Source organism: Grampus griseus (assembly GCF_964374135.1).
Source record: "Grampus griseus genome assembly, chromosome: 1".
Lineage (NCBI taxonomy): Eukaryota > Metazoa > Chordata > Mammalia > Artiodactyla > Delphinidae > Grampus > Grampus griseus.
The window spans coordinates 157,995,122-158,022,121 of record NC_139017.1 but is presented as its reverse complement, the minus strand read 5'-3'; the positions used below and the strand labels follow the sequence as shown (position 1 = coordinate 158,022,121).

Below are 27,000 nucleotides of genomic sequence, written 5' to 3'. Positions count from 1 at the left end.
CTGGGAAAGAGCCCTGTTCAGGTGCCTTTGGAAAGAGTGCCCAGCCCTCTGGAACTCGGGGAGGCCTGGGCCCAGGGAGGCTCTGCTCCTGCCCAGTGGGAGGGGAAGGTAGGTAGGGTCACTGTGCGCTGGCCCCGGGGCAGTTATCTGAGACTACAGGGCAGCCTCCTGTTGCATCAGATGCTTCTCTGGGGACCTGAGCTGGGAGCCTCTGCCAGGTCTTTTGTTAGCTGCCCCATTGGTCTGGCCTCCTGGGGTGGCACCAGCAGCGCTGGGTCAGCCTCCCATCAGGCACATAAGTTTCCCGCCTGGGGGCTGGTGTCAAGCGCTGGGTAATCACACTGGTTTTGCTCTAACCTGATGCTCCCCACACGTGGCCCCTAGGCCTGGGTGTGGGGAGAGGGTCGGCTTGGTCTTGTCATTTCATGAGTGACTGAATACAGCCCTCACCACCTACCAGCAAAGAGTGTCTGGGTGCTGTGGGGGAATGGTGTTACCTCAGAAGACTACTGTTGGGACTTCCATGGTGGTTCAGCGGCTCCCAGCATGGGGAGCCCGGGTTTGGTCTGTAATCAGGGAACTAGATCCCATGTGACACAACTAGAGTTTGCATACCGCAACTGAAAATCCCGCATGTCGCAATGAAGACCGGGTGCAGCCAAATAAATAAATATATTTTTAAAAAAAGACTATTGTTGATTTTCAGTAAAATGACTACCTTCCTTCAGGGTTGTTATGAGGATTAAATGCACGTAAAATGCTTAATAGGGGACCGGGACTCATTTGAAAGATGGTTGTCTTCTCTTGCAGTTTTTTCCTGCTGCTGCTGCTTCTTGTGCTTCTTATATGAGATATATATATATATATATATATATATATATATATACACACACACATATATATTCATTCATTCTCTACCCCCCACCTCCTCCTCCCCTCCATTTCTGACAAAGCTGCCACCATTTGGTAAGGGACTGTAACTTCTCTCCAAAACTGATAGGAAAGTGAAAGCGTTTTTTTTTTAGATTGCCATCACACAACCAATGTCATCACCTTAGCTCAGCTGGAGAGGTAAAGTCGAGTGAAAGGGACAGCTTAATAAATGTGGGGATGTTCCTCCCATCTTACTCCATCCCACTCTGAAAAAGGTCACTTTCTCTTTAAATGCAAATTGCCTCTTGCGAGCTCAGCTTCCACCCTTTCCGTTCCCGAGTTGGAGAGTGCTGCGGAGGGCGGAGGGAACCCCCACGGAAGCATCACTCCAGACCCCAAACCTCCAGGTCAGTTACCCACTTCGGGAGTGGGTGCAGAGGCTCAATGACGCGGGTCTGATGCTCCATTTCGGATCCTGGCTCCCGAGATGAGCGATCCATTTGGCACACGGCTTTGGAGATTGTGGGAAATAGATCCCAGGTCGCCCCCAGCCATTCCTGGGGAGCCGAGGCTCCCGCTGCAGTTTTTCTATCGAGTCCTTAATTGAACCAAGCTGCTGCTGGGCCAGGTATTTGACGCGCTTCTGTCTCCCCTCCACCACCGCTGTCCCACACCAGTGCCAGCCAGCCTCGTACAATTTAAATGCTTATGCCCCCAGCGCCACCGCCATCCCAGAGTGCGGAGTCGGGCTTGGTGGTGGAAACTGGGAGTAAGCAGCTTGAGGAAACCCCGTAAAGGGTCTTCAGACCTCCATCTGGGGGGCGGCCTCCGCGGACCTGGGGCTGAAGGGGCGGGGCCGGGCGGGAGATCCAGCGGTGCCAGCCTCGGGCGCAGCCTTTGTTGGAGGCCCAGGCTGCCTGCTACGTGCCCGACCACGCGGCCCTCTCTGGCTGCAGCTGAAGCCAAGCGGGGACTTCCTGACTGGGGAGGGTGAAGCGGCTGGAAGTCTGTCCCAGGGAACTTCTGGGAGTCTCCTGGTGTTTGCCATTGGGGGCGGGGTGGAAGAGGAGGGATGCCAGTGCGGGGAAACCACACTGAGCCCTGCCAGCGTGCCACGGCTTCTGCCATTGCTGCCCATCCTCAGGGGGTTACTGCCTCACACCGGGGTCTTCCCAGGTGATCCCATCCACATCTCTGTCACCTTCCATGCTGAGGTTTGTCAGCGTCTGTCCAGGCAGTTGATAAATAGAACGGAGCCGAGTTAAGACACTCGTAATCCTCAGCCGGGCTCCTGCCAGCTCACATCCACCCTGTCTCCCCCTCCATTTCCTCTGCCAGCTCCGCCCCCGCAGCTACAGGGACAGGAAACCCCAGGAGCAGCAGCAGCAGGAAAATAGTGTCTGGTCCAGCCCTTTGAGGCAGGGCCTAGGTTTTCAGGCTAAAACTGGAAGGCAAGGAGGACCTGGGGTGGGCCGCAGAAGTTCCTTCAAATACACATCTGTGACCCCAGCAGTAGGTGCTGGCACCTGGCCTTGCCCATACTGGGCAGCTGAGGGGAGAGTTAGGAAGGTCTGGGGGCCATCCTTTGCAGCTCTCAGGGATTGCTAGGTGGAGGGATGGCTTTGCCCCTCACTATCTCAGTGGGACTGCCTCCCTCCCAGGGCCTGAGGCCTAGCCAGCATCCAATGGAGGACAAGAAGAAGAAAAGGAGTCCCAAGCCCTGCCTGACCCAGCCAGCCCAGCCCCCAGGCACACTACGCAGGGTCCCAGTGCCCACCAGCCACAGCGGCTCCTTGGCCCTGGGACTCCCTCATCTGCCATCCCCCAAGCAGCGGGCCAAGTTCAAGAGGTGGGTACAGAAGGGAAGAGGGCAAGGAGGGAGGGACCCTAACTCTGGGCTGAGCCCTGTGGGCAGGAAGGTAAAGGGGGCCTTAGCCAACGTTACTAAGCAGTAATCCATGCCTTCCCTGGGGCTCCTCCCACCCCCCACCGGCCCCTGAGAACTCAGACCCAGTTCCTACTCTCAAGTGTGTTGGGAAAAGGCCAGGTGGGTCACGGGGATCACACAGTATGATGATGCACCTCAGCGCAGGGAGTGAGCAAACTTCCAGGAAGTGAGTCAGAGAAGGCTGTTGGGCACACTGGAGAGGGAGAATGTTCTAAGCTGAGGGGCTTGCCTGGCAGAAGTACGGTAGGAAAATATTGCCTGGAAGGTTCCAGGAACCACAGGTGATTTGGTGGTCCTGGATTGTCATGGGGTAGGAAATGGTGAGGGGATACTTGGGTAAACAATTTGAATTCTCCGCTTAATTTTTTTAATGATTGAAAATTTGCCTCCTACCCTATAGTGTCTGTGTTTGTTTCCACTACCCATGCGTTCTTTCTCTGATTACTGTGTTTCCCTGTGCCTTTGGCACCACCTGCCTGAGAGGCATGTTGGGAGATGGCCAAGTCGGGGTAGCTGAAGCTCAGGACTGGGGCAGGGATAGTAGGAGACGCAACTGGAGAGGCAGTGGGGCCAAGCTGGAAAGATCATTCAGTGTTATCCCGAGGGCAATGGAAAATTCAAAGAAAAGGTTTTTACAAACAAGAGGGGCAGAAAGATATTTTTGGAAGAGGTAAGATGGCTTTCATGGTAATAAGGGAGTAACTGTCCCCAAGTTCACTGAGGACCGGTGAGGACAAGTGATTCACCCAGGGTCACAGGAAGAATGAGTGAGGTGCTCAGACTGGAACCCAGGAACCCCATTCCAGGCATGGTTCTGGATGTATCACTGGCAGAAAAAGACTTCTTTTGACTTCTCACCTTCACCCTTCTTCACCCACTCCCTTCCCTTTACCCATCCCGGTGCCCAGAACAGGGCGAAACATCCATTTACATTGGTGGGTGGATAGAAGGGTGAATTAGTGCATAGACAGATGGCACAGAAGACCTGGGGTTACCTGGCTGCCACTCACCCTGTGACCATGGCCATGCCCACCCACCCAGGGTCAGCAAGGAGAAATGCCGCCCAGTGCTGGCAGGAGGTGGGGGTGGCTCTGCAGGCACCCCCCTGCAGCACTCGTTCCTGACCGAGGTGACCGATGTCTATGAGATGGAAGGTGGGCTGCTGAACCTGCTCAATGATTTCCACTCAGGCCGGCTGCAGGCCTTCGGTGAGTCCTGGGGGCGGGGCTTAGAGGGCATGTAGGTGGGGCTGGAGGACTGGGTATCTGGGGCGTGGCTGGGACCAGGGTCCCAAGCTTGCTCCCAGAGCTGACAGGTGTTGTCCAGGGAAGGAATGCTCCTTTGAGCAGTTGGAACACGTGCGGGAGATGCAGGAGAAGCTGGCCCGGCTGCACTTCAGCCTGGACGTGTGTGGAGAGGAGGAGGAGGAGGAGGAGGAGGAGGACGGGGTCACTGAGGGGCTACCTGAGGAGCAGAAGAAGACGATGGCTGACCGCAACCTGGACCAGCTGCTTAGCAATGTGGGTCAGGGCTGGGTGCTTCAGTTCCTGGGGGCACCAGAGGGTGTGTGGAGGGGTACATGCTTCTAAGACCATTCCTGGCCCCTGGGTAAGAAGCTGGGGGTGCATGGAGCCCAAAGCTCTGGGCCTCTCAACCCCCCACCAGAAGATGAACCCCAGAGCATCTGGAGTTTGACCAGGTGCCCCTCCTTACAAAAACTTCCCTTTCTCTCTCTGTTGACAGCTGGAAGATCTCAGTAATTCTATGTATCCTTTCAAGGGGACTTGACAGTGTGTAAGTGTGTGCACGCCTCCCAGAGATAAAATCAGCTTTGGCCTCCCCACCACCCTGCAGGAATCTTTACAGATAACCAACATCCTCACCCCTTTCAGTCCTACAGAATTAGCCACAAATTCCCCCTACCCAGGTAGAGGGTGCAGAAAGAATTCCCCAAATATTAGGAGAAAGAAAGGTGGTTGCAGGGAATATGTTTTACTTGCTTATCAAAATCTTTGCAAGGGGCTTCCCTGGTGGCGCAGTGGTTGAGAGTCCGCCTGCCGATGCAGGGGACACGGGTTTGTGCCCTGGTCCGGGAAGATCCCACATGCCGCGGAGCGGCTGGGCCCGTGAGCCATGGCTGCTGAGCCTGCGCGTCCGGAGCCTGCGCGTCCGGAGCCTGTGCTCCGCCACGGGAGAGGCCACAAAAAAAAAAAAAAAAAAAAAAAAAAATCTTAGCAAGTACTTTAGCCGACACCAATCCATGGCAAAGCTTGTCTGATGTCTTCCTATTCTTTCAGCACTGAACAATTCTTTTTACTGACTTAAATTATCTCCGCATCTAGTTCTATCAGAAGTAGTGCGGGTGCACGCTCCTGCATGATCTAAAGCAAAAGCGAAGGGGGTAAGGCACCTAGCAAGAAGGACAGGTGAGGACTGCAACCCCAGACCACGGAGCACTCCAGAGTCCCTGGCCCCCGCCCTTTTGCGCAGTCGGGGAAACTGAGCCTGTGCAGGTTGGGAAAATAGGGCTGCAAGGACCCGGGTCCAGAGCATCACAATCCTTGACAGGCACAGACAGAAGCTGCACCTGGCTGAGAACGCCGAGCCTGAGGAGCCGTCAGCTGTGTAGGTGTCGGACCCAGGCTCAGACCGCCCCTTCTCATTCCCTTCAAACTGTGACTTTTTACGGACTCGATTGGGTGTTCCGCGGCCCCCCCAGGTGCTATGGGGGAGGGGGGCATTGGATGGAATTAAACCATAAAGAAAGAAAGCGGCTCTGTGTCCTCCCTCCCCTCCTCGCGCCTTTACTCGGCAGGGGCGCCCGGGCCCCAGCTCTCGCGGGAACGCCCCTTTGCAACAAACTTCTGGTTTGGGAGGTCCCGCTCGCGGGGCTGGACTCCCCTGTGCTGCTCTGGGAGTGGGAGTTGGGGACAGGTGCCAGTTGGCGCCCAGCCCCAGGGCAGGAGCCAAAAGGTTGCCATGGAGACGGCGGGGCGGGGCCTGAGCAGGCCAGCGCGGCGCAGACTGGTGACGCACTGCGCAGGCGCCGGGCGGGTCAGTTTGCGCCCGGATGGAGCGGGAACGGTTGGATCGGAAGGTGACCGCGCTGCAGGTGCGGGGCAGGCTGGGGTGCGCATGATTCCTTCCCCGCACGGGATCTCGGACTGGGACCTTTGGACAAGATGAGGCTGTCACGTCTAGTAACCTGCCCGCGTGCCCACCTCTGAACCTACCGACCCAGCCCCACCGGCCTGAAGAATGCGGGGACCCCACGGACCCTCACGCGCCCCCCACTCCCATTACACACTCCTACGGGATCAGGGAAATGAAGGGAAGGGCCTTTAATCGACGAGGTGGATCCAGCCCAGCACGCTCCCTCGAACCCCCAGAGCGCCAACACACAGCGTCACCTGTCCTCTCCCGGGGGCCGGGTCCTCTCTTGCAGACCTCTCCAGGAGAATCCCCCAAGATGCCCCCATTTTGCAGTGATAAGGGTTTTCTTTCCCCTCGTTCTCCACACCAGGCCTGCGTCCGGGGCTTCTTGGTCCGACGCCAGTTCCAGAGTCTTCGAGCTGAATATGAGGCTATTGTACGAGAGATCGAGGGTGATCTGGGCACGCTTCAGTGGACTGAGGGCTGGATTCCCAGGCCCCGATTTCTCCCAAAGGTACTACACACCCTAGAGGTAGAAGAGATGGGGAAGAAGGACCTGGGCAGGGGATTCCACCCTTCATGCTGACAAGCTATTCTCATTGGAAAAGGCAGCAGACTCAACCTCCTCACACCCCAGTCCTTAATCCTCATCAACTTGTATGCTAAATCATGGCACCCAGACACTTGGAGGGTTTAGCCTTGGGGCTCTCATACCTTTCTGACTGATTTCTCAGAAGGCAAAATCCCATCAGACCTGGAAAGCTGGAGAGAGGGTACCAAATCCAGAGCAGGAACTGTGGAGCTGCTTCCCATGTAAAGAGCCTGAGAAAGAGGCCATCTGGGAGGAGATGATACTGAAGAAGTCAGGAGAGAGCGCAGCAAACTCAGGCAGTCTTCCCTGCAGAGATGATAGCCCATGGCTTCAGGATGAGCAGAGCAGGAGGACCAGGAAACCGAGCCAAGAGGAGACCAGAGACATGTCAAAGATGGAGAACCCAGGTACCTCTCTGCTTAGATCAGGGCAAGCCCCTGACCCTCTCTGGGCGTCAGTTTTCCCATCTGAAAAGTGAAAGGCTTGTGCTAGATAAGCTGCATCCCTTTCCTTCTTCCCTCTGCTTGGTTGGGGGCAACTCATGGGTGGGCAGAGGGAGGGTGCCAGGGTCTAATGCTAGGCCAGTGCCCACTGTCTGCCCCCTCAAGGCTTTCTCCCTTCATTCTTCCCTCCTTCACAGAAGCTGCAGGTCCAGGACTGCCCCACAGCCAGACTGAGCTCCAGGAGCTCCAGTACCACCGCAGCCACTTGGCTATGGAGCTGCTGTGGCTGCAACAGGCCATCAATAGCCGTAAGGAGGTAGGCACTAATTTGGAGCCCTCTCTGCACATTTAGGGCCAAGGGTGGGGGTTAGGGAAAAGCCTCCTGCCATGCCCAAGCAGGCCTGCCTGGTACAGTGTTCTCTTCTCCAACAGTACCTAATTCTCAAACAAACACTGAGATCCCCAGAGGCGAACCAGGCAAGAGACGAGCCCAGCTTGTGCGCAGACCATGGGGGACAGGGCTGTGAGAAAGCTGGGTCACGACCAGGCCCACCACTGGAAGACCAGTCCTACAGAACTACTAGAGAGCCAGACCACATGGATGACTCCTGCTGGAGACTCAGATCACAACCCCATAAAACCCCAGAAATACTGGCCACTACAGACAAAACCACTGCTGGGGCTAAGTACAGGGACCTATGCTACAGACAGACAGGACCACAGCTGCCCACACCATGGGATAATCAGGCCATAGGGAAAAGGCTCACCAAAGAGCCAGAGTGTGGAGAACAGACCTATGGAGGGACCTGCCTGCAGTTGACAAAACTTCTAGAGGATGAGACCCACAAAGGCCTCAAATCTAGGGGCTGCTGTTCTGGAAAGGCCAGGACACAGCTGCCCACACTCTGTGAGGACCCAGACGTTGAAGACAACTCTCCCAGAGGGCCAGGCCAAAAAGAGCGTGATTGCCAAAGAGCTGGGCCACGAGAGTTGGGCCTCTCAGAGGACCGTGTCATCTGTGATGGGACTTTGGCAGAGCATGGTGGCCTGCATCTCTGGAAGGCTAAACCACCCCGAGGGCCGGACTCCTAGTGATAAAAGCTCCACAGATAGAACCTCCAATGAATCTAGCCATGAAGGATGGAAAAACCAGAGGATCAAGGCCACCTGAGAAACTGTCTTCCACAGGGTCAGACCACACAGGAGAGGATCACTGGAGGGGGCGACTGTGGAAAACAGGACCACCAGGCTAGACCCTGGGGAACCAGGGAAGACCAGGTTCCAAAGGGGGATTCTATGAAAGGGCAATGAGGGAGACAAGACCTCATTGTAGCTCCCTGGTACCAGCTCTACCTCCTGCCCCTGCCCGTGGGTACTAGTGGCTAATGAGGCCAAGAGAAGCTGGAGCACAGAGCTGGCATCAGTAGAGATAGGAGGATACGTTCATCCTCTGCCTGTGGCTCAACCCAAATTTTGGGATAGGGAGCCACCTGGGGTGAGCAAAGTTGGGGGGCTGATGGAGAATAAAGGTGTTCCTTAGATTCTGAGCCTGGCTGTATTTATCTTCTGCCTCTGGTCAGGACAGACTCTGGGCCCTCCTGTTCACTTCCTGCTGACATGGGGCATCTTCCCCAGAGCTGGCTGGGAGCCACAGCCCAGGAGCAGACTAGCCATCCTTGGGGAACAGCCCCCAAAGCTGATCTTCCTTTAAGCTCAGCCCTTGGGCTGCAGAGTGGCAGGGAGGCTGAGAGTCCCTCGCTCCACCCAGTACTGGAACATCTGTGTTTCAGTGTCATCTCTGCCACTGCCTCTCTCACTGAGTCCCAGGCTCTTTCTTCATATGTAGTGATCAGACCCACCATACTCTTGTGAGGCCCCACCAAGAGCAGGTTGGATGAGACCTTGAATGCAGACAGATGCTCCTATGGAGGCTCTCCCTGCCTTTCTGGGTGAGAGGGCAGGACTCCACCTCTGATTGGCACCGCTCCCAGCCCTGCCTTAGTTGCCTGGCAACAGCTCTGCGTCTCTAACCGGGGATACGCTATGGCAGGTGGCAGTCCAGCAGCCAAGAGGGTAGTGGTGTCCCGGAATGGGGACCCCTTCTCCCCAGGCCACCAGCTGGTGGTGACTCAACACTGCTTCCCCACCCTGGAGACCTTCCTCTGTGATGTGACATCGGCTGTGCAGGCCCCACTGGCCGTGCGTGCTCTCTACACGCCTTGTCATGGCCACCCTGTCACTGACCTGGCAGACCTGCAGAACAGAGGGCAGTATGTGGCTGCTGGCTTTGAACGATTCCGCAAGTTCCCGTGAGTGGGCTGGGGCTGGTCAAAGAGCCTGGGGAGAGAGGTAATAGCGATAGCAACAGCATGTGTTCAGTACTTCCTGTGTATCTCACGGAATACAGCAATCCTATGAAGGGGGTGGTCTTATCCCCATTCTTTGGAAGGGGAAATCAAGATAGTGAAATAACCTACCTAAGAGTACATAAATAACACGTGGAGCCACAGTTCCAGTCAAAGTCTTACACTGATGTTCATGCCCATCCAGCCAGGACCAACCAGTGGGAAGAAGAACATTCTGCTGGTTGAGCCCCTTTTTCCAAAGGCTGTTCCTGATTGGGTCCTTACCACCACCATGCCCATCACCACCACCACTAAATACTCTAAATCCATCCGTCACTTCCTCCCTGCTGTGCTTCGGCACCCTGTGCTCTCCATTAGGCTGGGATTGTCCTTTACAGGGTGGGGCTATGCTTTCCAAGATGCGAGAATAAATAATTTGAGTGTCTGAGCTTCCAGCTCAGATCTGGCTTCCAGGTCCTCCTCTGCTCTCAGCTGAGGTTGCTGAGAGTTAAGGAGCCAGGAGTTGGGAGCCAGACAGACTTAGAGTCTGGGCTCTGTCACTTCCATGTTGCTTAGGTGAGTCACTTAGCTTGCCCTCGTTCTCATACAAAATGAGATGAAACCGCACACATCATGAATGAGAAAATTTCTGAGATACAGGAGGATGTCGACCTTTAATCTTGTGGTTTGGGTCTGAGACCCCAGACTGGATGTCCAGCCTGATACATAACCTGAGGCAGGTTCAAGTATCAGCATCCGTTTCCAGACCGAGATAACTGAGACTATTCCAGTGGGAAGGCAGACTTGGTGAACTGCGCCCCAGCCCCACGCTCTGGCAGCTGCCGGGCTGTTGAGGACCCAGGCTCCCCAAGATGACCAGTGACCTATCTGTCCTTTCAGCTCTTTATACCCTAGAGGGGAGGATCCAGGTGGGAAGAGCAGCAGACTACCTGTAAGTCCTGGGGCCGACCAGCCCCCAGCCCTCTGTTCTCCCATCCCCCTGGGGGCTGCCCCCACTTTGGTCTGGGAAGTCAGGAGCCCTGGAGCTCTGGAGCCTTCTCGGGTGCAGGATTTCAAGACACTGTTCCTTGTGCCGTTCCCAAACTTTTACTTTACTTTAGCTCCAGGCTATGGTCCTCAGAGGAAAGAGGAAGCCATAAAACAGAGGGATGGGAGGGGGTTAAGAATGTGACCTAGGGGAGGTAGAAGTACCCTTTGGTGAAAGGCGTGACCAGTCCCATCCCTCCTTGCCCCCTCTTCTGCCCCAGTCTGGTTTCTTTCCCTCACCCTACCCACCTTGGACTGACCTATCCCTGACAAAAGGCCTCAACTCGCTCCTGATCTGGGGGCCTGACGGGTTTCAGGGCCCTCCTGTGATTCAGCAGCCATGTGATGGGGCCCTTGGACAGCGGCTACCTGCAGGTTCCCCCTGCTGTATCCAGTGAGTGCTCGTGTTGGGGAACAGGGGCAGAGATTTTTGTTTCAGGGAGACCAAGGGAAAGTGGGTGGATTTGTTCCAGGAGCCCCTGGCGACTGGGATATAAAAAGTCCAACATGCTTAATGGGTGAAAAACAACGCACTGGTTCTTGGACCATCTTCTGGCCGCTGTGCCATCCTTCTTCCTCTCACACGTAGGTAGTTCTGGGGACCCTTCCCCTTACCAGGCTGCTCTTTGTCCCAGTGTGTTCAGGAATGGGGACCTGTTAAGCCCCCCATTTAGCCTGAAGCTGTCCCAGGCTGCCAGCACGGACTGGGAAGCAGTGTTGAAACTCCTGACTGAGAAGGTGAAATTACAGAGCGGGGCTGTGCGCAAGTGAGTTTGGGGACTGTGGAGACCTGAATGTCCCCAAAGGGAGCCTCCCTACTGCTTTTCGCTGCCCTTGAGGATGAAAAGGCAAAAGGAAAGCATCTTTCCCCAAATGAGACTTCTTTCTGTGCCTCAGGGAGAGGCCCCTCCAGCCCAGCCCTCGGAGCCAGGGCAGAGCCTGGGTGACTGGCCCTGGTGCCCAGAGGGCCAGCAGCCAAAGGGCACCTTGAAATAGCTGTACCCACCCCCTTGTAGTCTGCTGCATATGAAGATACATCTTGTTCACCGGCCCTTATGTACTCACCTCTCTCTCCCAGACGCTGCACCCTGGATGGGCTCCCACTGTCAGCAAGGGAGGCTCTGGTGAGTGGCCATTACTATGTGGCTGTCGGAGAGGATGGTTCAAGGCCCTCCCCTATCTGGTGCCTCGTCCCTCACTGCCCAGGGGCTGCTGGTATGTATGTGTGAGGTGGAAGGGTAGCAGGTTAGAGCAGAGGAAGCCACCCTGACTCCATGTCCTGCTCTGCCTCCTACAAGCCTTCTCTTTTCTCACTGCAGGCAACCCCCAGACCCAAAGTCCAGGCTCCACAGCAGGGGGTAGGTGAGGCAGGGGGTCATGGGCGGTGGGAAGGAAAAGGAGTGACTAGCCGAATCCTCTTCCAGCTCAGCCTCTGACCTTATCTCACTGCATCCTCTCAATAATCTTGTGAAACAGAGATTATTATTCCCGTTTTCCAGAGGAGAAGCTGAAGTTCAGAGGAGTGAAGTGATTCGTTCAGGTTAACACAGTTATTGACAGGGGCCAGACCAGAAACTGGTCTGAAGCCAGCTTATCTGGGCTCTGTGAAGACCTTCAGGACTCTGAGTTGCTGGACCTAATGCCAGGTTGGATGCTTGGAGACGGAATCAGCATATCTGGCACAACAGGGTCCAAAGATGCTTATCAACTCCCCATCTTATCCCAAGCCTGAGCTCTCCCAAGAGATGAGCCAGTGAGCATTGAGTGGGGGGTAGGGGGATGCGGCCTGGTTTCACTGGGCATCTAGAATACCAGGCACCATCTGCCGTGTCCCTGGATAAGGCAGCCTGATGGAAGAGGGAGCAGGGAGGGAGGAGGCAGGCTATGAAGATGGATGGCATCTCCTCTTCCAAGCTCCCACCAGGAGCATTCAAACCTTGACTGGGAGTGGAGAAGGTAAGGCCAGCCTGCACCCACGGCTCAAGCCCAGTGTTCCCTCCGCAGGCCGATGGCCACAGAGCACAGGCAACCCAGTCCTCTCCAAAGGAAGCCAGGCAAATTGAGCCATCTGCTTTTTATGCCAGCCCCCAGCAAGCTTTTCAGCATGCTCTCCACTCTCTTGAGGGGACCCAAGAATCCAAGGCCTTCTCTGCCAGCCTCTAACAGTGACGTAGGATTGTCCCTGCTATGCTGAGGGAGTTCCATGGGGGCAGAATGCCCAGGTTCAGAGCTGGTCCGGACTTCAGGACGACTGTCTCCTACTCCCCCGTGTGCACGGCCAGTCCCTTGCCTCTTCACAGGGACCTGGTTTATGAAAAGAAGCACATGGAAACTCAAAGCCATGACATTTCGGGGGTGGGATTTGGAAGGGGTGGGGGTAGGGCCAAAGGCCTGCCTCTGAGCTAACCTGCCATCCTCTGAGGTCCTGGGCGAGGGGGAGGGGAGGGGAGGGGAGGGGAGGGGAGGGGAGGGGAGGGGCTGGTAGAGAGGGTCAAGGGAAAGAATGTGAGGGCTCCTCAGCCTAGGCATCGGCCTGTAACTTCCCACATCAGAAGTCAAGGGAGTGTATGGGGCTCCCCATGCAAGGATGGAGACAGCACGGGCCCAGGGAGTAGCACATGATGAAGCCACCTGGACAGAGGCACCCCTGGATCAGGTGGGCTGGGGCCAGGGCCGGAAGCCGTATGTTGGGACAGGAGTTCTGAGCTGGAAACAGGCAGCTCTAGGTCCCGGAAACGATTCTTCTCCCTTGTGATTGTGAGCAAATCTCCTAACCTCTCAGAGCCCGACTTCCTACCTTGTTGAATGAGAGGGCAGATGCTAATTTCTGGTCTCTTCCTTTCTTGGGGTGGGCAAACCCCAGGCTGAGGACTGGAGGCTGGATGTGGGGTGCTAATGGCTCCGTTCTGTGTGGCCTTCTGCCTCCTCCAGAGGGCAGCACAGGTAGTGGAAGAGGCCCTGATCCTGGAAAGCCGGCCAGAGCTGGGGCAGCTCTCTCGGCCTTGGGCCCTGCTCTGCCATCTTGAGAGCCAGCAGCTGCAGCCAGGAACTGGGGACCGCCACTCTGCGGCCACCATTTATCCTCAGCCTCCAGCGGCCGGTTCTCAAGGAAGCAGGGCCTCCCCTAGGCTCACAGGGTGCGCTGCAGCCCCTCTTCTGCCCCTAAACCCACAGCCCAGCCTCCTTTCAGCTCCGAGCAGAGCAGCCCAGCCCAGCCACAGAGGCCATTTCCTTATGAGGTTCTCTGGCCAGAGAGATGAGTAGCCAACGGAGCTTCAGGGAAAGAACACAAACTGGGGAGCGGGTCGTCCCAGTAAAAGAATACTTACCAACCTCCATCTGTCTCCTACACACTTATTACAGACTTCCGCTCACCTGGCATTGCTCCAAACGCTGGGGTCTGGCAGTGCGGGGGCCCATAGATGTCGATCGGTTTGAGAGGGGCCGGCACCCACCTCACAGGAGGGACAGGCAAGGCTAACAGCAAACTCCTCTCCCCAACGTCTGCTGTTCTTATGCACCTTCCCCTCAGTTCCCTCCTCAGCCAGCCAAGGCTGAGCCCTGGAGCCCTCCTGTCTGCATTTCTGGCTCAAAGACTGTAGCTGGCTCTCTTCTTGCGGCTGGAGTTCTGCGGTCCACCAACCAGCTGCTGGGATAGTCTGGGCCAGGCACAGGAACAGTGGCAGGCCTGGGGCCTGGGGCCTGACATGACAGCAGAAAGTGTGCTGCTGGGACAGAAAGGTTGCTGAGGGTGAGGGTGCGTGTGAAGTCTCTTGTGCTAAATCCGAGCAGCAGGTGAACAGCACGTGGAAGTTACAAAACGCTTTCACTTTTGTTCTCTTATTATGATCCATGAGGTAGCTATTATCCCAAGAGATGAGGAAGCTGAGGCTGCGGAGTGGAGGGGGTGGGAGGGCTAAGTCCGCATGCTCACTGCCTCTACCTCATGGCCCAGGGGCTTCCTGGAGACAGCAGAGCCGGAGGGTGGCCTTGGTCCACTCAAGGCCTAGATGGTGGCCCCTGGGTCTTGGTCACTGAGCTTGTGATGCAGAGTGTAATTCCTGCCACGGTGAGCACCATGCCTGCGAATGCTCCTGGGATCATGGGGAGAAATTGAGAGGCTCTGAGACCAGCCATGTCAGTAGGAGCTGGTGCAGGGCTGAGGGAAGGGCGCAGACAGGGTCTGTCCCCAGACTACCCAGGGGAAGGAAACTCTGATGGCCACAAGGAAGCAATGGAGCTGCAGAAGAAAGGGGCAGGATCGGGGAAGATCCTCTCCTCACCGGGCCAAGGGAGATGGCTCTGGAAAAAACTAACCCAGGGGTGTCAAAGCCCAAGTAGTGGCTCCCCAAACTTGCAGTGGCCAGACTTACGTTTTCCACCGATATCTTCTCCAAGGACCTTCCCAACAATCAGTGTAAAGATGATGGCCAGAGAGTTACTGATGGGCACAGCTAGGGTCAGATCTGAGTGATCAGAATGAAAAGAATCTCTGAGATGCAAAAAAAAAAAGTCTTTCTAGGCACAAAACACTTTCATTACATCATCAAGACAGTCTTTTAAAAAGGGTATCTCATGACCCCATTTTCCAGATGAAGTCACAGCAAAGCTCAGGATTCAAACTCAGGTCTCCTGACTCTAAATTCAGTGCTCCCTCAGGATTCCAGCATGAAGACCTGAACTATAAGGTCTGGGACCACCTTGGTTTGCTGGTAAGGATGAGATCTTTGCACTCAAAGAGAACTTCTGAGATCTCAAGGACATCTGGACAGACAAGTACCCAAAACCCATAGGATGCAGTAGCTATTAACACCAAACACGTTTATCAAGTATACATTATGTGCCGGGTGCTTTGTGCACACATCTCATTAATCTTCACAAAAACACTGCAGGAAGAGCATTAGCATCATTCTGCATAGATAAAAGAATCAAAGGCTCAAAGACATCACATAAATTGAGGCAAATTGAGGATTTAAACCAAGGTCTGCCTGACTCCAAAGCCTGTGCCCTTATTGAATCTATTTAGATGGATAAGGACAAACCAAAACTGCAGGTGAAGCACATTTTGTTTCTGTTTCAGCTCAGACTTGGGCCTTACGGAATTACAGAAGAGAAAAAAAGTCAGCGGTAGGAAGCCAGGTACAGGACAGGCCCCACAAGGCTGGGCCTTAAGTAGAGGTCACCGCAGTCCAGGGTCTGTTCCTTAGTTTTGAAGCCCCGAGGGACTGACTTGCAAGAAACAAACTTCAAAAAGACTAATGGAGTTAAGAACACTGTTAACTTAAAATTTATTACACTTAAATTTTGTAAACCTAAAGCTTTTTAAGAAGATAGATTTTACGTTAAGTGCTCTTAAACACATACAAAAAAACAAAACGAAATCAGAAACTGAGTTACTAGTTTACAAGACTCATAACTGCCAGGCAGACTGTGCATGTTGGCTTCTCAGCACACTCTTTCCCAGCCCTCCCGGGCCTCACCTGCTTCAGGTAGCGGAGGAGAGAACCGTGCAGCTCCTCAGCCCCTGCGAGGCCCCACCGAGGCTGGCATTAGCCATCCAAGAAACTGACACAACAGCTACCTACTCAGAGCTCCTTCCTTAAGCTTTCACACTTTACATCGAGTGCAGTGGCTGCTAAAGTCTGGTTTGCAACAGGAGATTGGGGAGGGAAGCAGCACAGTACAAGGGAAGAGCAAGGGCACTGGAGTGAGGCTGACCCAGGTTTCCCTATGTCACCTTGGTTAGGTCATTCAAACACTCTGAGCCTGTGCCCTACATGACAAACAGTGATAGCAGGATAACAACATCACCTTACAACAGGGTTGTAAGATGAAATATGATAACATGTGTATATCCTTGGCTGAATGTATCCTTAATAAACAGAGACCACTGTTCTGATTATTAGAATGGGTGGGCGTTAAAGGATACAGAGTAGGTGGTGAGATAATAGGATCCTAAAATTCCAATTTGCTCAAAACTTGGTAAATGGCTAACTGCAGTCAGCTGACCAGAGGGCTTAGCATTCTGGGCAGCAGGGAGTGCCAGAGGCTTTCAAACTTTCCTTTAAATGAAGTCTTATGAGAAGCCCAAAATATAAGACAGATGAAAGCGGAGTGACTCTAGTTGAAGCTGACGTGGCAGGTCTGGAGGTCGGCCTATCCGCTCACCCTCCTATGGCCTCTGAGGGGTTTCCCAGGGCTACCTGGGACCCAAATTTCTGTCAAGTCTCTGGGGGGCCTAGGTGAGACTCCAGGAGAGGTGAAATTCTCATAGCAAAGTTCAAGAGCATAAACTTTAGTAATATGTGGCTTCAAGTCCTTCTGCACGGACATGCAGTGGGACTTAAAGAGAGATGCAATAAGTTGCCCAAAGTTCTGTAACTTCATCTCCTAGGTGGAGACAATCATGCCTACTTCATAGGGTTGAGATGAGAATTTTTTAAAATGTGAAAACTAGAACAGTATCTGACGCAGTAGAGGGCAGTCAACAACAGTGGGGGAAAGGCAATTTATGTTTATTGAGCTCCTCCTGGTACAGTGCGCACCAGGTACTCTGCCAAATGCTTTTCATACACTGAATTTAATGCTCTCAGTGTTATGAAGCCAGTTGTAAAAAATCAAGGTTCAAATAAGGGACTTGCTCAAGGTTAGGCAGGTAGCAAGCAGTGGAAGCAAGAGTGTCAAAGCCAGCCCTTGGCACAGCAAAATGAACCTTCTTTCTTCCTCTGCCACTGCATGAGACTGCCAGGCTTCAAACCAACTCTCGTGCCTGGCAGCATACTCATAACCAGCCCACCATGCCCTACTGCCCAGAGAAGAGGGTGCAGCTCGGGAACCAGAGACAGGGGGCTCTCCCTCACTCATGGCAACAAGGTGTTTTAGACACCCTCCCCACAGTGACTCTCCGGGTGGCCTCCACCACTAAGCATAGTAGTTCTAACCCAGAGACCTACCTGTTGATGCCAAGGTGAGGTAGTAGAGAAGGGAGCCACACTGGTTGAGGGAAAAGGGCAGCAGGTACTGGAAACAGAAGAAAACTGCAGTCAGTGTGATTGCTTAACTGAGCAGTGCTGCCTTCTTTGAGCTTTGAGATATGCCTTTCCTCGGAGGGAGGGGTAGCTATAAGGGCCTAGGGCCTAAGCCCTCTGAAAAGAACCCTTCCAGGGCAGAGGGAATGTCACTGAGTGAATTCCATGCCTTTGCCCTGAATGCCCTCCCCCTCAGCCCTGCTGGTTCCTATCCTCCCCATTCTGCAAGTCTCTGAATGCCAGTGTTACTCTCTCCAAGAAGCCCTCCCCTGGTCCCCTAGCTCCAGCCTCCCTCCTGTGAACTCACGCAGCACTTATCTGTACCTCTCTCAAAGCCCTTAGCCCTAAGAGGCGGTTGTGTCTATGTCTTGTCTTTCCCACTAGCCTAGACTGGCAGCGTTGGGGTCAGAGGTAGTTCTCCATATCCTGCCTCCCCAGGGCCAATTTGAGCCCTAAGCCCTCCCTCCGGAAAGGTCTGTTGGAAGGATCACCATAATAAAATATTAATAATAGCAGCTCAAAACATCATAGATTTGGGCCCTAATTATGTACTAGGCCCAATGCTAAGTGCTTTATGTGCCTCACCTCACTTAATACTCACAACTGCCCCATGAGATGGTTACATTATTCCCATTTTACAGATGAGGAAACTGAGGCTCAAGGCAGACAAGGAATTCATCCAAGAGCTTCTAGCGAGTAAGTGGTGGAATGCAGATTCTGACCCTGACCTGTTTGACTCCAGAGACCAAATTCTTAGCGGCTACGCCTGAGAAAGGGGTCATTCACCGACGCACCTCAGTATTCAAGAAGAGGGTCTTCGTCTCCTGCAGCAACTGCCGGGCCCACGTCCGCTCATGAACCTGCTGCAGGTGCGAGGAGGCCCGCTTCAGCAGCGGCTGTGTGCCACCCCACAGAGCGGCCACCAGCACCAGAGCCAGCACCTGCCCTGGATGGAGATGCGAGTGACACTCCCTCCCCCGCCGCGCCGCCCCACCGCACGGCCCCAGCCCTCCTCCGGCCTCTCATCCCCAGCCCGCCGCCCCTACAGCCCTTCTTTGCTCTCCAACGCCCCGGGTGTGATTGGCGGGTAGGACAGACCCCGGGAGGCCGGGGAGGTGGATCCAGGAGCCCAGGTTCGGGATTGCAGCAGTGGTCGGGGTTAGGTGATGGAGGTGGAGTAGAAATGAATTCCGGGTGGGAGTCTGGAAGCCTGGGGAGGGGCGGGGCCCGCCTACCCAGGGTCGCCGCCATGGCAACGCCGCTCCTCTCCACTTCCGGGAACGAAGGGGCGGAGACCCGTAATCCGGAAGTTGTGCCAAAGCCTCTTCCGGTTCTGCTCGCGTCGCGTTTTTCCTCGCGTCACCGCCGGCATGGTGAGTTCTCGTGAATTAGAGTTGTTGCCCTGGGGGTCCGGGCCGGGGCCGATTCTGGGCGCTGACACTCCCGTCCTGTCCCCACAGAAGCCGATCCTGCTGCAGGGCCATGAGCGGTCCATTACGCAGATTAAGTACAACCGCGAGGGAGACCTCCTCTTCACGGTGGCCAAGGACCCGGTGAGCGTCGGCCGGAGGGCGAGCCGCCGGGACAGTGCGGAGGGGGCCCGGGAGGGGGCGAGTTCATTCTGCCGGGGCGAAGGGTGGACAGGCCAGTTTTGCCGCGAGAGAGAACCCAAAGAGCGCCCCATTCTGAGAAGTAGGGAGAGACTATCCCGGGATTAGGAGGGCGAGAACATTAAACCTGGAGAGGTGGGAAAGGACTCAGTTGTTGGTAGAAGGAAGGACTAGCCGGGGAGAAGAAAAGTAAGGGACCTTGTGGAAGGGGAAGGGGGACGAGGGTCAGCTTGCTCAGGGAGCGGAGAGGAGACCATTCTGGGGAAGAACAAAACTATTCTACAAGGATAGGGGAGCAGACCACCTGAAGAAAGGGAAAGTTGATCCTTGGGTGGCGAGGGACACAGAGGCCTTAATGAAGATGTCCTTGGTATCATTTCAGTCAGCCCTTTCCTGCCGCTCACTGACTGCAGACAGCCCCTCACAGTACTGCCTTTTGAGGCACCTCCATGTGGAGGAAGTTAACTCGAGTGCCTAAAAGTGAGGGCTCTGAAACCAAACAGACCTGATTTGAATCCTGAGTGCTGCGTTCACTAGCAGTGTGACTTTGAGCATGTCGTTTAACCTTTATAAACTTAAAAGTGTCCCTTCTTACAAAATATGGGTAGTAATAGTGCTTCTTTCTGGGATTGTCTTTAAGATTAATGAGATTATTCAAGTAAGGAGCTTAGTGTGTGTGAATGCCTAATTAATGTTAGTCACCTATATTTTAAATTCCTTAGACAGTATTTTATTGGAGCTACCCTTTGAAGAAGGCGTTACTGTCCTGACCATTTTACAGATGGGAAAACTGAAGTTCAGAGGGGAGAAGCACTAATTTTGAGATAATACAGTGAGATAGTAGCAGAGCAGGGATGGGAACCCAAGCTTCCCTACTACCAACTGCTCCCATTTGGACAGAACACCAAAGCTACTGTTTTGCTAGGCTCGCACCTGACTTGACCTTTTATTTTTCTGAGGGTTTAGGAGTCTGGGGAAGGGCCGGTATAGTGGCAAATGGAGACTTTTTGCAAGCCTCCTGACTCCCTTGCTGCTTACCTGTGGGAAGGAGGAGAATCCAGGAGTTGGTCTTTTTACCAGCAACCTGCTGTTTCCCAAGAGATGAGCAGGAGAGGGCAGAATCTGGCCTAGGTAGAGGCTGCTGGGGGCTCCTGGGGCAAAAGAGGAGGCCGTTGCTCTGCCTGAGATGCCTATCACCCTGTCATATTGTCATTGACACCTCCAGATTGTCAATGTATGGTACTCTGTGAATGGTGAGAGGCTGGGCACCTATATGGGCCATACCGGAGCTGTGTGGTGTGTGGACGCTGACTGTATCCTTGTCTTTGCTCTGAGTCTGTGCTCCCAGGGTCTGCCAGCAATGGAGAGGCTGCTGACTTGGAGTTGGGAGTCTGGGTTGCTCTTGTGGGTCTAGAGAATGATGCTACCTGCCTCCTTGGTCTGTTCATTGGTTGGGGGAGCATTTAGGACAAGTTCCAGTTCTGGATGAGGAGGTTAGGATGAGAGAAGAAGGAAGGCTCTCTGGTGCTGAACAGGGAGGTGATTCAGTTGGCCTTCCAGGAGGACAAGGGCTCGGGTGAACTCTGTCATGCTTCTTAACACCCTCTTCAGGGGACACCAAGCATGTCCTCACCGGCTCAGCTGACAACAGCTGTCGTCTCTGGGACTGTGAAACAGGTAAGCCTGAATCCTTCACTTTTACAGCAAACAGTGAGGACCTACAGGTTCTGGGTAAATAGAGATAAATCCAGAGATGGTTCTTAGTCTAGGGAAAAAGAAACAGACAAGAAAATAAAGAAGACAGAGGAGAAAAGAGGCATACAGTGAGATATAAGCCATGTTAGAGGAAGCAAAGAGCACTGTGGAAGGCCGGAGGTGGGTAACTGAATGCCTGGAATGGGGGTGGGAACAGCCTGGGAAGGTTTCCCAAAGTAAATATCATATGAGCTGGGGCTTGAAGGATGAGAAAGAGGTCATCGCTCTGGAACATGCAGGAATGAAAGCAGGGCAAGTATCATATCCAAGCCATCTGATCTGGCGGGAGTTCCTGCTTCTTGGGGAATGAAATAGACAGCAGTGGGGAAGCTGAGGCAGGCTAGGGCCAGAACAGGCCTTGAATGCAAACTCAGGAGCGTGGCTTTGTTCTGTAGGATTTGGCATGCCATGGAGGTCCCTGAGCAGGGAAGAGCGTGTTTAGCTTTAGCAAGCCCAGATAGCAGTGGGGAGCATTGGAGGAACAGACAGAAGACAGGGGAGCCTATTAAGCTGCTGCATTTAGTAAACGTTTACTGGTAATCCAGATCTCCCAGGTCTTTGCTGGGCACTGGGGACACACAGAGAAATTAGAGCAGGACTTTGCTGTGGAAGAGTGCATTCTGAGGCAGAGACAGATAGAATGCAGTCCACTGTGAGTGCCACAGTGGCAGGTGTCTGAGGAGGGACTGTGGGGAGAAGTTAAAAGACTTGAGCCAAAGCACAGCAGTGAGGAAAAAAGTGGGGGAGGGCACTAGAGTCAGTAGTGCAGGAGAAACAGTGCAACGTGACGATAGGCAAGTGTATTTTTTTGTTTGTTTTGCTTTTAAAAAATATTTATTTATTTGGTTGCACCAGCTCCTTAGTTGCAGGACGTGGGCTCCTTAGTTGTGGCATACGAACTCTTAGTTGCAGCATGCATGTGGGATCTAGTTCCCTGACCAGGGATAGAACCCTGGCTCCCTGCATTGGGAGTGCGGAGTCTTATCCACTGTGCCACGAGGGAAATCCCAATAGGCAAGTGTAGAGAGAGTCCTCCCTGCAGTGGGCAAGGGCTAGCCCACACTCTGCCTGTCTCCAGGGAAGCAGCTGGCCCTAGTCAAGACCAATTCAGCAGTCCGGACCTGTGGCTTTGACTTCGGGGGCAACATCATCATGTTCTCCACGGACAAGCAGATGGGCTACCAGTGCTTCGTGAGCTTCTTCGACCTGCGGGATCCGAGCCAGATTGGTGAGCCGCTGCTGGGGTTCAGGACTAGAGTTGAGGTGAAGGGCTCGACTCCAGAGCCCAGGGCCTGACATCTGCTGCCCCACACAGACAACAACGAGCCCTACATGAAGATCCCGTGCAACGACTCCAAGATCACCAGTGCTGTTTGGGGACCCCTTGGCGAGTGCATCATTGCAGGCCATGAGGGTGGAGAGCTCAACCAGTATAGCGCCAAGGTAAGGGGGTGGGTAAGGCCTAAGCCCATCAGAATGATTCTCTATGAGAGGCGGGATAAGCCCAGTGGTTAAGAGGGCTGGATTCACATACAGATTTCACCCCTTTCTCATTGTGTGATCTTGGGCGTATTACATAACTTCACGGAGCCTATTTATCTGTAAGATGTTTCAAGGATCAGATGACATCAGGTGTTTGAAAAACTTGTCATAGAGTACTCAGGATATGTTACTAATGATCACAGTTAAGCATTCTCCTGCCACTACTGAGTGCCAGGCCCCATGCTAGCCTCTGAGGACAAAGAAGTGAATCAGACACGGGCCCTGCCCCGGGGGAGACAGACTGGCAAACAGCTAGCACGTGGGTCAGATTGTGAGTTTTGCCACCACAGAGGTCTCAGCCAAGTACAGAAAGTGCCCTCTATCACAGAGGAGGTGGCATGTACATTAATCTGTGAAGAATAAATGGAGCTTCAAGCCGGAAGAGAGGAACCAGGACTAGATAGTTTGCGGGTCAGGAGACAAAGGAGTTGTAATTTTCCCTTAGGCAGGAGGTAATCTTCAAATGGTTATGGATGATCAGGTTTTCTCTTTAGAAAACTCTCGCAGGCTAGTTTGGAGAATGGACATAAACTCTAGGCAGTAGTCATGGGGATGTGCACTACCTGACAGTCAGGAGACGTTCAGAGGTGACTGATGAGATGGACCCACAAGAGCAAAGGGTAAAGTCCAGGCTGTCTCAGATTTCAGTTGTGGGTGCCTGGGTTTCTGAAGAATACTGGACTATAATACCATAAAGGTTAGTCAGTCACTCAACAAGCACTGACTGTGGCCCACTAAAGTACCAGGCCTACCTGCAGGAAGGGAATGGGAACCAAGGGCAAAGACATAAATAACGCTTGATGATAGCAAACAGTGAGCTGATCTGTGCCCCCAGATAGGCCTGACTGCAAAGCTGGTACTTGTTCCCTGAAATGTAAGAGCCAGATACATCCCTACCATGTGTCCAAATTAATGGAGGAGACAGAAATACATTCTTCCCTCAGAATAGGTGAAAGTAACTCAGGAAAGGAAATGACAGTCTTCTGAGGGTCTCTGTTTGAGGCCTACTGCTTGAGGCCTTTTAATCATGTAACAAATGTTTACAGAGCACAGGCCAGGTGCCTGTCATTCAAAGTCAGTTAAGACCCAGTCCCAGTATCCTTACAGTGGCCCTTGACCCGGAGGGCTTTTTTTTTTTTTTTTTTTTGGCCATGCCATGCAGCTTGTGGGATGTTAGTTCCCGGACCAGGGATCGGCAGTGACAATGCCAGTGAGAGGCTGAGTCCTAACCACTGGATCACCAGGGAATTACCCCTGGGGGCTTTTTTTTTTAAATTAATTAATTTTATTTATTTATTTTTGGCTGCGTCGGGTCTTCGTTGCTGCGCATGGGCTTTCTCTACCTGTGGAGAGCGGGGGCTACTCTTTGTTGTGGTGCGCGGGCTTCTCATTGCAGTGGCTCCTCTTTGTTGTGGAGCACGGGCTCTAGGCGCTTGGGCTTCAGTAGTTGTGGTTCGTGGGCTCATTAGTTGTGGCTCGCGGGCTCTAGAGCGCAGGCTCAGTAGTTGTGGCGCACAAGCTTCGTTGCTCCAAGGCATGTGGGATCTTCCTGGACTAGGGCGTGAACCGTGTCCCCTGCATTGGCAGGCAGTTTCTTAACCACTGGGCCACCAGGGAAGTCTGCCCTCAGGGCTTTTAATAATCTTGTTTTCTAGATAGAGAAATTGAGGCACAGAGAAGTTTCATTTGTTTGTTTTTGGCCACGCTGCTTGGCTTGCAGGATCTTAGTTCCCTGCCCAGGGATTGAACCCGGGCCCTTGGCAGTGAAAGCGCAGAATCCTAACCACTGGACTGCCAGGGAACTCCTACAGAGAAGTACTTTTTCTTTTTCTTTTTTTTTTTTTTTTGCGGTATGCGGGCCTCTCACTGTTGTGGCCTCTCCCGTTGCGGAGCACAGGAGCACAGGAGCACAGGCTCCGGATGCGCAGGCTCAGCGGCCATGGCTCACAGGCCCAGCCGCTCCGCGGCATGTGGGATCTTCCCAGACTGGGGCACGAATCCGTGTCCCCTGCATCGGCAGGCGGACTCTCAACCACTGCACCACCAGGGAAGCCCAGAGAAGTACTTTTAAGGGCAGACTCTAAAACTCTGTACTACATAGTCTAGCAGGTTCTTTTAGTGGGAAGGGAAATCAGGAGATGAGACGGCCTTTTGAAAAGACCTAAGAAAAGGATGGACGAGCAGTGGTCCTCGTGACCTGTGACCAAGACCCTACGAGGGAAGGAGATGCGAGTGGATTCTGCCTCTGACTGGTTTTAGGATCTCCAGTCACATCACCTCTCTGAACCTTAGTTTATTCCTTTTAAATTTTCTGTTAAAATACTTCATAGGATTGTTGTGAGGATTAAAGGAAATAGGTGTTGCTCAGTGCTTAGCACAATGCTTGGCAAATAGTAGCCATTCAATAAATATTTGTTGGAAGGATTAAACGGAAACTTCTCTACTGTTACATGATGATTAATTAATAGGTCTGTAGATTTGTCACCATAAGTGTGTGTTTTCCTAGGTAAACTAGCAGTGTTTACAAAACCTGCACACTTGGGCCAGGTTGGGCTTGGGAGTGGGCGTAAATGTTGATTCAGGGGACACTGAGGCAGCCCCAACCCAGACCCCTCCCCTTCATGGAACAAGAAACAGTCCAGAACCCTGGCTGAGCAGTGGGGTAGTGAGGATCAGGTTGGTCAGAGCCTCACTCTTCTTTCTTTTGCAGTCTGGGGAGGTATTGGTGACTATTAAGGAGCACTCCCGGCAGATCAATGACATCCAGTTATCCAGGGACATGACCATGTTTGTCACTGCATCCAAGGACAACACAGCCAAGGTGAGCCCGGGCAAGGGGTCTGGTGGGGCTGATCCCACCCTCCAGCCTGGCTCTCGACTTCCCCCCAAGAAGGCTCCTTTTACAGATTTCTCCCCTGCTTTCTCTAGCTCTTTGACTCCACAACCCTTGAACACCAGAAGACTTTCCGGACAGAACGTCCCGTCAACTCAGCTGCCCTCTCTCCCAACTATGACCATGTAAGGGACCCCACCCGAGCTTCTTGCTAAAGCCTTGGAATGTTTCCAGGATCTACTTGTTTGTCTAGCAATTAAGAAAAGATCTCTGGGGGAAAATGGTGTCAGGCAGAGAGGAGATTGTCAGAGCAGCAACAAGGCTGAATGATTGGGAAGCCCCAGGGGACAGGGTAGGAGGTGGCTGAAGGATGTTTGTTCCTTACCCTTAATATATTCCTAATCTGATGTGGGAGATAATTAAAGGCTTATGGGGTGGGGGGAAAAAAACAGAAAATGGATTTGCCTGCCCTTTGGGCCTGTCTAGAGTTTCTTCTTCCCTTCAGGTGGTGCTGGGCGGTGGTCAGGAAGCAATGGATGTAACCACCACTTCCACCCGGATTGGCAAGTTCGAGGCCAGGTAAAGGGGGAAGGAGCTCTTCCAAACTGAAACTTCATGAAATGTCTTTCATGATGGACACAAATCATAAAACTAAAGAGACTTTCCTTAATTCATTGGCTGCTAGGAAGTGCAGCCAGATTTGTGGCCCTTCTGTGACAAGTGTATAATATAGCAGTTAAGAGCATGAACTCTTGGGCTCGCTCTGAAGCTCTACACATCACTGTAGTTCTCTGTGCCCAATTACCCTTGACTGTATAATGAAGACAATGATAATATACTTACCTCATAAAACTGTGCAGATTAAATAAATGACTTGGGCTTCCCTGGTGGCGCAGTGGTTGAGAGTCCGCCTGCCGATGCAGGGGACACGGGTTCATGCCCCGGTCCGGGAAGATTCTACATGCCGCGCGGAGCGCTGCTGAGACTGCGCATCCGGAGCCTGTGCTCCGCAGCGGGAGAGGCCAACGACAGTGAGAGGCCCGCGTACTGCAAAAAAAAAAAAATAAAATAAAATAAATGACTTAATAGTTGTTAAGCTCTTAGAGCACTGCCCAGCACATAGTAAGGAAGACGTTTGGGTCCAGTCTTCCCCCAACTTTGTCTTGTTCTGTTCACATTCATTTCCCCTTTTCCCAGTTTCCCCACTTTACAGTTTGTGTTTGGGGAGTGGTACCTCTCGACATGTTTTGGAAGGAGATGGAAAATGAATGAACTGTCACTTCCCACCCCGCTGTCTCCTCCAGGTTCTTCCACTTGGCCTTTGAAGAAGAGTTTGGAAGAATCAAGGGTCACTTTGGACCTATCAACAGTGTTGCCTTCCATCCTGATGGCAAGAGGTAGGGTCCAGTGAAGGGAGCTGAGCTCAGCCCTGGTCTGCCTGCCTCTGCCCCTTTCCCATGCCCTGCCCGCTAGGCCTGCCTCCCCCAGGGCAGGCCTCTGACCGGGCCCTGCCTGTCTCTTTCCAGCTACAGCAGCGGTGGAGAAGATGGTTATGTCCGCATCCACTACTTCGACCCACAGTACTTTGAATTTGAGTTTGAGGCTTAAGAAGCCGGATCTCTGGGAATTCCCTGGCTATCCAGTGATTAGGACTCTGAGCTTCCACTGCACACACACACCACAGCACACCACACCAACACACACACGCACGCGCGCCGGATCTCCATATGGGCCAGGTTCACAGAAGGCTTTGGACTCTGAGAAATAAATTAGTTTGGAAATAAATGGTTTCTGGTCAGAAATTTCGTCAGTTTCAACACTTTCCCTTCTC

The 27,000-nt window shown here is 53.3% G+C and overlaps 5 protein-coding genes across 7 annotated transcripts; 4 read left to right on the top strand and 1 right to left on the bottom strand.

Moving 5' to 3' along the window:
* The first annotated feature begins 1,213 nt into the window (after positions 1-1,213).
* Positions 1,214-5,544, top strand: CCDC28B (coiled-coil domain containing 28B). 2 transcript variants are annotated; one of them, XM_082670798.1, is made up of 6 exons: positions 1,214-1,280; positions 2,535-2,722; positions 3,863-4,029; positions 4,148-4,341; positions 4,565-4,587; positions 5,396-5,544. In XM_082670798.1, exons 2-6 carry the CDS (start codon positions 2,559-2,561, stop codon positions 5,448-5,450), a joined length of 603 nt encoding a protein of 200 aa, XP_082526924.1. In that variant the 5' UTR covers positions 1,214-1,280; positions 2,535-2,558; the 3' UTR covers positions 5,451-5,544. The 2 variants fall into 2 exon arrangements, with proteins under 2 accessions (XP_082526924.1, XP_082526925.1); XM_082670799.1 differs by lacking the exon at positions 1,214-1,280 and adding an exon at positions 1,303-1,501.
* A 338-nt stretch (positions 5,545-5,882) lies between these two features.
* On the top strand, positions 5,883-8,514 carry IQCC (IQ motif containing C). Its single transcript, XM_082665309.1, is given in 7 exon segments — positions 5,883-5,933; positions 6,345-6,488; positions 6,709-6,973; positions 7,207-7,325; positions 7,442-8,086; positions 8,088-8,171; positions 8,173-8,514. Coding segments are annotated over 7 exon segments (1,389 nt in total). The 5' UTR covers positions 5,883-5,891; the 3' UTR covers positions 8,263-8,514.
* Positions 8,515-9,052: 538 nt separating this feature from the next.
* Positions 9,053-13,427, top strand: DCDC2B (doublecortin domain containing 2B; the record flags this gene model as incomplete). The annotated part of the gene is given in 12 exon segments (XM_082671790.1): positions 9,053-9,318; positions 10,255-10,306; positions 10,719-10,795; positions 11,037-11,168; positions 11,480-11,559; positions 11,562-11,616; positions 11,721-11,749; positions 11,752-11,759; positions 12,406-12,556; positions 12,954-13,057; positions 13,333-13,378; positions 13,381-13,427. Coding segments are annotated over 12 exon segments (1,047 nt in total).
* A 579-nt stretch (positions 13,428-14,006) lies between these two features.
* Positions 14,007-18,699, bottom strand: TMEM234 (transmembrane protein 234). 2 transcript variants are annotated; one of them, XR_014298269.1, is made up of 6 exons: positions 18,665-18,699; positions 18,224-18,375; positions 17,355-17,421; positions 14,775-14,867; positions 14,345-14,495; positions 14,007-14,126 (listed from the first exon to the last, which is right to left on the bottom strand). XR_014298269.1 is itself a non-coding variant. In XM_082678133.1 (5 exons), the coding sequence occupies exons 1-5, from the start codon at positions 18,678-18,680 to the stop codon at positions 14,401-14,403; spliced, it is 423 nt and encodes a 140-aa protein (XP_082534259.1). In that variant the 5' UTR covers positions 18,681-18,699; the 3' UTR covers positions 14,265-14,400. The 2 variants fall into 2 exon arrangements, 1 of the variants encoding a protein (XP_082534259.1); XM_082678133.1 differs by lacking the exon at positions 14,007-14,126 and having other exon boundaries at positions 14,265-14,495.
* Positions 18,679-26,964, top strand: EIF3I (eukaryotic translation initiation factor 3 subunit I; the record flags this gene model as incomplete). The annotated part of the gene is given in 12 exon segments (XM_082678121.1): positions 18,679-18,750; positions 18,752-18,802; positions 18,890-18,982; positions 20,265-20,352; positions 20,651-20,716; positions 21,873-22,022; positions 22,110-22,237; positions 25,047-25,157; positions 25,265-25,354; positions 25,675-25,748; positions 26,474-26,566; positions 26,696-26,964. Coding segments are annotated over 12 exon segments (1,098 nt in total). The 3' UTR covers positions 26,778-26,964.
* Between the last annotated feature and the right edge of the window lie 36 nt (positions 26,965-27,000).